Source organism: Phalacrocorax aristotelis, chromosome 23, assembly GCF_949628215.1.
Source record: "Phalacrocorax aristotelis chromosome 23, bGulAri2.1, whole genome shotgun sequence".
NCBI classification, from domain to species: Eukaryota; Metazoa; Chordata; class Aves; order Suliformes; family Phalacrocoracidae; genus Phalacrocorax; species Phalacrocorax aristotelis.
In genome coordinates this window covers 5,609,083-5,617,670 of record NC_134298.1, presented here as the reverse complement: position 1 = coordinate 5,617,670, position 8,588 = coordinate 5,609,083, and the positions used below count along the sequence as shown (strand labels likewise).

The 8,588-nt window shown below is 58.4% G+C and overlaps 1 protein-coding gene across 3 annotated transcripts; it reads left to right on the top strand.

Annotated features, from left to right (window-relative positions):
- The first annotated feature begins 171 nt into the window (after window positions 1-171).
- SNX11 (sorting nexin 11) lies at window positions 172-8,291 on the top strand. Of its 3 annotated transcripts, none has more exons than XM_075116998.1 (7): window positions 172-260; window positions 4,018-4,066; window positions 4,395-4,481; window positions 4,859-4,959; window positions 5,214-5,312; window positions 5,509-5,721; window positions 7,167-8,291. In XM_075116998.1, exons 2-7 carry the CDS (start codon window positions 4,046-4,048, stop codon window positions 7,306-7,308), a joined length of 663 nt encoding a protein of 220 aa, XP_074973099.1. In that variant the 5' UTR covers window positions 172-260; window positions 4,018-4,045; the 3' UTR covers window positions 7,309-8,291. The 3 variants fall into 3 exon arrangements, with proteins under 3 accessions (XP_074973099.1, XP_074973100.1, XP_074973101.1); XM_075116999.1 differs by having other exon boundaries at window positions 255-961; XM_075117000.1 differs by lacking the exon at window positions 172-260 and adding an exon at window positions 311-515.
- Window positions 8,292-8,588: the final 297 nt, after the last annotated feature.

Here is an 8,588-nt window from a genome sequence, read left to right as displayed (position 1 = left end):
CCGCCTCCCGCCCATCCCGGTGCTGTCGGTTCGGTTTGGTTTAAGCGCGCCGCGCACCTGTGGGGATCGCACCGCGGCGTGCCGTGGCCGGGCCCCTCGGGCAGCCCGTCGGCAGCGGGAAGGTCCGGGCCGCGCCCCGCGGCCTGATGGTCGGACTACAACTCCCAGCATGCCCGGCGCCGGAAGGGGGAAGCGCCGCCCTCGCTATAAGGCCGCCGCGCCGCTGCGCCGCTTAAAGGGGCCACGGCCTGCGCGAAGAGGTGAGGGGGTCCTGAGGGAGGGGTGCGGCTCCACCGGCGGTGGGGTTGGGGGTCCCCGGGGCCCCGCAGCTGGCGGCGCCCAGCCCTTGGCTGGGCATTCCTTGGCCCGTATGGGTTGGCGGTGGGGCAAGGCCCGGTGCGGCGGGGCCTGGCCTTAGCGAGGCCGCGGTGACTGGAGCAGCCGCCCCGCAGCGGCACCAAGCCCCGGGAGCGGAGCCGGGACCCAGCCCCTGCTCACGGTGCTGCTGAGCCCGGGTTTGGCCTGGCCGTGCCGCTGCCGCGGGGGTGAGTTGGCGTTAGTGTGGCCAAGTGTCTGGCCCTTGCGTTGGTTGCTGTGGCGTTGGGCTGGCTGGGGACGTCCCCTCCCAAGGGGTCCCCATTTGGGGCACCCCTGTGGATGGGGAGCCCTTTCCTTCCCAAATGGAAAAACAACCTCAGAAAATCCTCTCCGGTATCCATTATGGGCAGCTCTGTCCAAGCGTGATGAGCAAAAATAGAGACAAATGGGATTTGTTCTCTTTTTTCCCCACCATGGAGCTCCTCTGTGAGGTTTTCCTCAAAATTCAGAGACTCTTGCGTGGCCGGGAGTTGCCTGGAGCAGTGCTGTGCCTGCGCGATGGATGTGAAGCCTTGGCCAGCCTGGAGCTGGGTAGGGAATGGAGCTGCAGGAGGGAGCTCTGAGCTGGACTAAACTATCACTGGTGTGTACTGGATAGGAGGGAGTATTCCATATTCCATGCAGGTCCTGCTGTTACAGAGGGGTAGAGACTGCTGGTATGGGTGTGTTTGAGTCGGCAAGGAAGATAAAAGATAGCAAGCAAGTGATAAAAGCTAACACTTTGTCAGCGGTGTGAGTACAGGGCTGGGGGAGGTGATCCACCCTGAGTCCGGCTGTGCCTGTGGCTTGTTAAATGCCCAGACCACCATATCCTGGGCAGGTGGAGTCGTGAGGCTCCGGAGCATGGATGTGGGGCATTCCTGTGTGGCTTCTAGCTAGAAGACATTGAAAGTATGAGCCCTGGAAACACTGAAATGCAAATTGGAGGAAGATTAAACCAAACCCAAACCGCGTATCCCAGGGCCTCTTAAACTGAGGCTTTAAGCAAAAGCCCTGAAAGAGGATTTGGTCTAACTGTTTAAAGCTAACTCGGAGCTGTCTTCTCCATTGGGTTTAAGTTGATTTATCAAGTTAAGATCAATTAACTCCACATAAAGAGTAAATAAGATTATGCGTTTCGTGGTGCAACCCTGGGTGAAAGTACAGGTGAAAGACATGGGCGCTCGGACTCTATGAACTCAAGTTTTTTCCCTGCAGCCTGCCTGTCTCCTCGCTGACTGCAGAGAGCCATCTCCCCCTGGGTCTCTCTGCTCTTCGGAGCACCCTTTCAGTAGCTGGGAAATTAAATTCCTTTTCCTGGCAACCCTCCGCTGTTCCATTAGGCAATTTCTGAGTCTCTCTCTTCTCCCTCCTGCATTTTTAATCTAGGCAGGGCTGTTATGCAGAGTATGGAGCTCTAAAAGCAACGGGACGGCGGCAGCGTCCCCTGGGGAGGCCAGGGAACATAATGGTCAAGTTCTGTTGCTGAACTGGTTCTGGCTGGGAGCCCCCAGCACGGGGGAGGATCGGAGCTCCCCCATTACCACAGCTGAGCGCAGTGACTCATGTCACATGTGGCTCCTTCGCTCCCCTCCTTCCCCAGGGGAAGAATCATGTGCGCTGAAGCGTGGGGTTGTGGGTTTTTTTTGGTAGGTTCCCCTCGCCCTCCCCCTTACAGCTCAAATTGGAAACAGCAGCAGCCAGACCCGACTCCAGTGAGAGTTCAATTACTCAGAGATGTCTCGGAGTGGGCCTGAGTCTCTTGCTGTCTATCCTGAAACTCTTCTCTGCTGTTAATGCTTTCAGTGCTTTCTGGGTGGAATCGGATGGCTGAAGTCTTGCAGAAAGTACCTGCAAACCAGTGGAGCCAGATTTTTAAAGCGTGGTTTGTGGCTCTACCCCTCCCCTTGTCCCAGCTAAAATTAGCACTGTCTTCAGAAGAGCTTTGCTTCACATCTGAGCATATAAATAAAGACTGGGTTTCCAGCGCTGCCTGGCACTTGGCAGCTCTCGTGGCCTAAAAGGCAAGGCTCCAGGAATGGGGAACAGGTGAAGGGTTGCTTCGCCTCTGTGATCAGGCAGCCATGTCCCTCGGGACAGGCCAAGTCCTGAGCTGCTGGCTCGTCCCAGGGGCTCCAAAACCTTTTGCAAACAATCCCACAAAGGAGGTGAAACCAGGACACGGGACACGCTTGGTCTTCCAGCTCCCCCTGACGAGTATTCCTGGTCTGTGTCTGCTGGCGGTGGACTCTGTCTTGGAGGGGTTTCACTGGCTGAACTGTGCACTTACTGGGTGTGGGGGGGTTTATCTCACTGTCGTCTCCCCCCCTTCTTCCAAGCCCTGGGACCTGCGTTCATGGTGCTGTTGCAGGAGCACGTAATGGTGCAGCAAATTAGCTGACATGGTCCAGCAGGACCTGGGAGTGCCAGAGGAAGCGGCTGGTGCGATGGGAACGTGCGAGCAGCTCGCGGTGCAGCTGGGCAGCGCGGGGGGCACCAGGCACCTCTGCGGTTCCCTGAGGGTTTCAACAAGGCTCATGAGCCCCCTTGGTTCCTGCTGGGAGAAGGGGAAGGGGGGGTTGGGGAGGGGCGCAAGGGAGAGCAGTCGCAATGCAGACCTGAAACCTAGCTGGGTGGGGAAGTCTAGTACCGAGTTTGCTGCTTATTTGGGTGACTTGTGAAGGAGCTGGAGAGAAATGGTGTTATCTGTGCCTTGTGCTAATGGGAGACTTACTGAGGTGACAGCTGGGGAACGGCTCTGATCTGCGCAGGAGAAAAGCTGGCGAGGGGCAGCGGGGTCATGGTGGGGACTGGCTGCTTCCCCTGCTCAGACGGCCCAGCCGAGCTAGTGCTGGGCAGGTGGGAGGCCTGTAGGAGAAGGAAACTGTGATAAAAGCAAGGTTTTTTTCCTCCCCAGTCGAACCGGCTCCCCTGGCATTTCAGTGCAAACCTGTCTGTGCCGGGAGTGGGCCGGGCTCTTCCAGCCTGTCTCCCTCCTGTGTTACCAGTTCTGGCTCTGTCGGAGCAAACTGGGGACCTGGGGTCTTGGTGCTGTGCAACGAGGAGGCTGTTCCTGGTTACACTGGGGGAAGAGCTCTCCCGGAGACCCTGTTATCTGCCTGGGAGCAGGGACGTGCTGTTGGAGAGGAGGGCAGACAGCTCAGCAGGAGCAGCCGGCTGCCCCATCCCATCCTCAGGTGGTTAACCCATCTGAGCTGGGAACCCTGCTCACCTCTGTCTGTGATCTGGGGATTTTTGAGTGCTGTTCCAGCATGCTGCAGGATCCCAGTGCCTCTCTGCAGGCAGGGGTGACCTGAAGACGAGCTGTGAAGGAAAGAGGGGTTGCAGGCTCCAGGTCTGGTCACGGCACGCTCTCCGGCACACCCCAACGAGATCCCAACAGGCCATGTTGCCTCAGGAGCACATGGGAGATGAATGCTGGGTGCTCTTTCCCATGTGCTGCTGGATTTGAATGCATCCTCTTTATTTTGTGGTGACTGAGGGGAGAGGATCAGGGAGAGCAACCGAGTGCGGACGTGGGGGCTGGAGAGGTGCCTGCTGGGTGGGACAGAGGTGTGAGGAGTCTGGGGGGATGTGGAGTACATGGGAGACCCTGGTGTGTTGATCTTTTCTTACTAAATCCTTTTTTCCCCTGTACAGATGTTTCCCGCTGGGCTCTGGCTCTAGGATGTTGGAGAACCGAGAGGAAGTAAGACCCTTTCTGACACGGGTTTTGTCTGTTCCTCGCTGGGGTTTGGCAGCGCTGGAGCGGGCGGTCTTGGCTGAGCGCTGTGTCGAGGGGTGAGAGGTGCTGAACGCTGGGCAGCATCTGTGAGGCAGAGCTGAGGGGCAGCTGGTGACAGGGATGGGAGAGGCTGGAGGTGTCTGCGCTGCCCCTGGGGTGGGGTGGCCGGACAAGCCAGTGTGGTCGTGGGTACCTGTACCGGGGAGCCCCTCCGAGCCCGGCAAAGGGGGGTGACGCTGGTGTGGGGCGGTGAGCACTGCCTCCCCGTGCTCAGGCAGTGTTTGTGCCGCAGGAGCTGACCACGGTGCGTGTTCAGGACCCCCGGGTGCAGAACGAAGGCTCCTGGAACTCCTATGTGGATTATAAAATCTTCCTCCATGTGAGTTGTGGCTGAGGGAGGGGGTGAGCTGCAGAGCTCAGTTGTGCCATATGTGAGGCTCGTGAGCGGAGTTGTCTGGCCATGTCTGGCTGTGCTGAGTGGAGATGGAAGGCGCCAGGAAGGGGTAACCCTCAGCAGCCCATCCCTCCTCCTGTGCTGTCTCCGTGCAGGTCTGAGGCCCAACTTCTCCCTTGGAGCCTGCTCAGGTTTTCTAGGCACTTTCAGCTCCCCCAACAGTCCCCAAAGCCCAGTGCTTCAAGGGGCTCCCTTAGTGATGGAGCTCAGGGGTCTGTGCAGGCGAGATCCTGCCCTCCTCTGCCTTGCTGCCTCTCACTCACGTGAATTATTTCCATGATGGGTTTTTTTTTTTTTTGCAGACCAACAGCAAGGCCTTTACTGCCAAGACTTCATGTGTGCGGCGCCGGTACCGTGAATTTGTGTGGCTGAGGAGGCAGCTCCAGAAGAATGCTGGCTTGGTGTAAGCATACCTTGTTCTGCCCCCTTTCCCCTCCTGCAGCCAGATGTTGTTTCCCATTGCCCTGGGAGACCTATGTGAACCCAGAATAGGTGTGGATAGAAACCCCAGACACAAACATGGGATACCCAAGCTCCTGGGACCCAGCTCTGCACAAAGCAGGGTCCTGGCTGCTGCTGCCAGGGTACTCCTGTGTCTCCTTGCTCTGGTGCTGGGTGATCTGACCCTGAACTGCTGCCTCTGCTCTGTGCCTGCAGGCCTGTCCCAGAGCTGCCTGGGAAATCCACCTTCTTTGTGGGCAGCACAGATGAGTTCATCGAGAAGCGGAGACAGGGGCTGCAGCAGTTCCTGGAGAAGTGAGTAGAGCATTTCTGAGGGCTGGATGGAGGGAGAGGACACACTTCTCCAGTCTTGCTTAGAAGATACTGGCTGTGAAGTGACAGGAGAGCTGTTGATGGTCACCCTGGTAGTGTGGGGCACGAGTTGTTGGTGGGGCAGGGCTCAGCGTGCTCTGTGCTCCTGCCTCACTCAGCCTCCTCTCTCTGTGCACAGGGTTGTGCAGAATGTGGTCCTCCTCTCCGACAGCCGGCTGCACCTTTTCCTGCAGAGCCAGCTCTCAATACCCGAGATAGAGGCGTGCGTGCAAGGCCAGGGCTCGCAGACAGTGACAGAAGCCATCCTGCACTATGCCATGTCCAACTGCGGCTGGGTGCAGGAGGAAGAGAGCCGCCCCGCGCTGCTGCCGGGAGGGGACCTGCACGGCAGGTAACACAGGCAGGGAAGGACCGGCCTGGGGTTGCTGCCAGCGGGGAAGCCCCCAGCTCCCTGGCTGTGCCTGGAGCTGCTCTGTGCTGGTTGGAGCAGGCCTGGCTACTGGCAGTGCTTTGAGGCAGCTGGTGACTTGCTGTCTGCACCTCCCTTGTCAGTGCTTGAAGCTGTGGGTCTGGCTACAGCCTGACTTAAAATGGTTGGTTCTTATGCAAAGGACTTTTCACCAGTAGCAAACAGCCTCTGCTGTGAAATAAGAGGAGGTGCCAGGCTTTCTAGAGACCCCTGAATGCTTTTGGATTTCCCTGTCCCATCCTTGCTACAGTCATCTGAGGGAATGAAGTTAAGCATGTGTTCCCCAGCCCTGCACACCAACCAGGCAGGATTCCTGGGGGTCAGGCAATTGGAGCTGGACATCTTGGGCTGTCACCAGCAGTCTCCTGGACTGCCCTCCAGGCTGCCCAGAGCATGACCTGTCCTGGCTGTGGCCAGGGCTTAGCAGAAAAGAGCTCAAGCCTCCTGGAAGAATTTAAGCTGAGATTTACAAAGGTCTTCAGCTGCTTTCTTCCCTTAATCTCTGGGGAGTAAGGAGCCTTTGGATGCTTTTAGAGCTCAGGCTTTCTGTGCATCTTGCCTTTGTCCTCACAGCGTGAGTGGGTTCTGCAGTTCCTTATGTGCATCACAACTTCAGAGTGCTTGCTGCAGGCTCGGGAATTAATTGGGCATCTCCCCGTGGGGTGGCTGCCCCTGCTTGCAGCCAGCTGAGGGTTTTCTGCACCTGGGGAGGCAGCTGACCTGGTGCGGGAGAGGAGGGTATCCTCAGTCTGCCACTGCTGCAGCTCCCTACAAGAAGCTGAACAAGCACAGACATCACCTGTGTGTTCGAGTCCTGTGGCAGGCGCAGGGCCCCTGGCTGTGCTTGCTGGCAGCCTGCTGTGTCAGGCAGAGATGCTCTGGGGTCCCCCTGCCCCTCAGTGAGGTATTTAGCTGCTAGGCAGGAGGCCTTCTGCACCGCCCAGTGCCCCTGTTTCTTCATCTTGGTTTTCAGATAGCAGGAAGAAAGAGGTGTATAGACTCTAGCGAGAGATCTGTTTTTAAATAGAGCCTTTCTGGTTTAAGGAAGGGGTTTGAGGGAGTGCAGCAGTGCAGGCTAATGGGTAGGTACCCAGGCAGTTTGGCTTTGTGTGCCCCTCTCAGCTGCCAGCATCGTCTGCCTCTTGCTGCTGGCAGTTTTCTCCCCCTTCCCTGCTCTGGGCTTGAGTGCTGTGGCTGAGCTGGCTGGAAGCTGAGGGCTGTGCTGAGGCTGTGCAGAGGGGAAGCAGCCTTCGCTGTGCAGAAGGGGATGCATCAAGGAGGCAGCAGTTGACTTAGAGACACAGTCACCTCAGGCCCTGTATCTTCCCACTATCCCTTCTCTGCTCTGACCTGTTCTCCCTTTCCAGCTGTGCCGGCCTGGGAAGCCCGCAGGGGCCGAGCTGCCTAGAGACCTTCCCGCACTGGAGCGACTTTGGCATGGATGACATCCACTCGGACAGTCCGGATGAGCCAGCTGAGCCCTTGGGCGGACATCGTGAGATGCAGTAAACAGCTCTAGCGACCTCGCCTGCCTTCCCCAGGACCTGCAGCCCTCGCTGGAAGAGGGACCGCTGCTGAGCCGAAGGGATGTCCAGGCTGGTGGGACTGGGATTGCACTGGGAACATGGCCGTGTTCAGGACTCTGTTGTGTCTGGGGCTCACGTGTTCTCTCCCTGTTGACTCTTGACTGTCCTTGATGCCCCAGGCAGTGTATTTGTATCGCTCTTCTCTTGGAGAGGATATCTGGTGGTTAGTGAAACCTGTGTTTGTTGTTCCCATGGCCTTTGCTCTCTGACTGGAGCAGAGTTTAGTTAGGTGGCAGTGCCAGCGAGGCTCTGTGTTCTTGGCATGTCCCTGGCCCCGGGTAGGGTGGGATACACTGGCTCACGTTCAGCACGACGGAGGAAGGCTTCCCTTGGTGGGAGCAGGGGCTGGCTGCTGCCCAGCAGGTCTCTTCAGTTTAGTCCCCCGTGTTGCCCTCTGTGCTGCAGGCAGGGGAGGCTGTGTCTCCTTGGGAATGGCCGCCCTGGGCAGCTCCTGGGGAGGGTGGTCTCAGCTGCGCAGAGCCAGAGCCCACGCATGGGGTGCAGATAACGTATCTACACCTGGGGCCTCCTGGCACAGCTCACCCCGCAGGCTGCCTGCAGCTGGGATGAAAAGCCATGAGCTTCCCCCCGGGAGCATGGGAACAAGTCGATGGGGATGTGGAGGGGGGGCAGTTTGTCTCCCCTGCCCTTTTGAGTGGGGTGCTCCTTCCTTGCACACCTATTGCCAAGCACAAGCAGGGAATGGGGGGCCTCACAGCCAGGATGTAGTTTGCTCAGAAAGAAGGAGCATGTAGCTGCCTCTCGGTCGGTGTCCGGCAGCGCTTGGGCTCTGGCTACTCCTGACGCCTCTCCCTGTGCTCTCCTGCACCTTTTCCTCCCACCCTCAGCACTGGTGAAGGCAGAGCCGACGTGCTCTGACTTGAAATAAAAATGAAGTAGAAGAGACTTGCTGGTTGCTGGCAATGTCTGTCCTTGCTGTGTGGGTGGAGGGAGCTGAGCTGGGGCCGAGCTAATTGCAGATAGATGGCTGTAGGGAAAAGAGGGCGTTATTGTACCTCACCATGGGGCTGGAGCTGCCGAAACCATCGGGGCTGGCCCTGCCCCGGGCAGCAGAGAGGTCCCTGGGGCCAGCGTGGGTGGTGGCAGGGGACAGGCAGGGCTGAGGGGTCCCACCTTGGCCCCAAAGCGAGTTTTGCAGTGCTGGGCCTGGCTGTGGGGGGAGTCTCGGCCCCACGCAGGGGC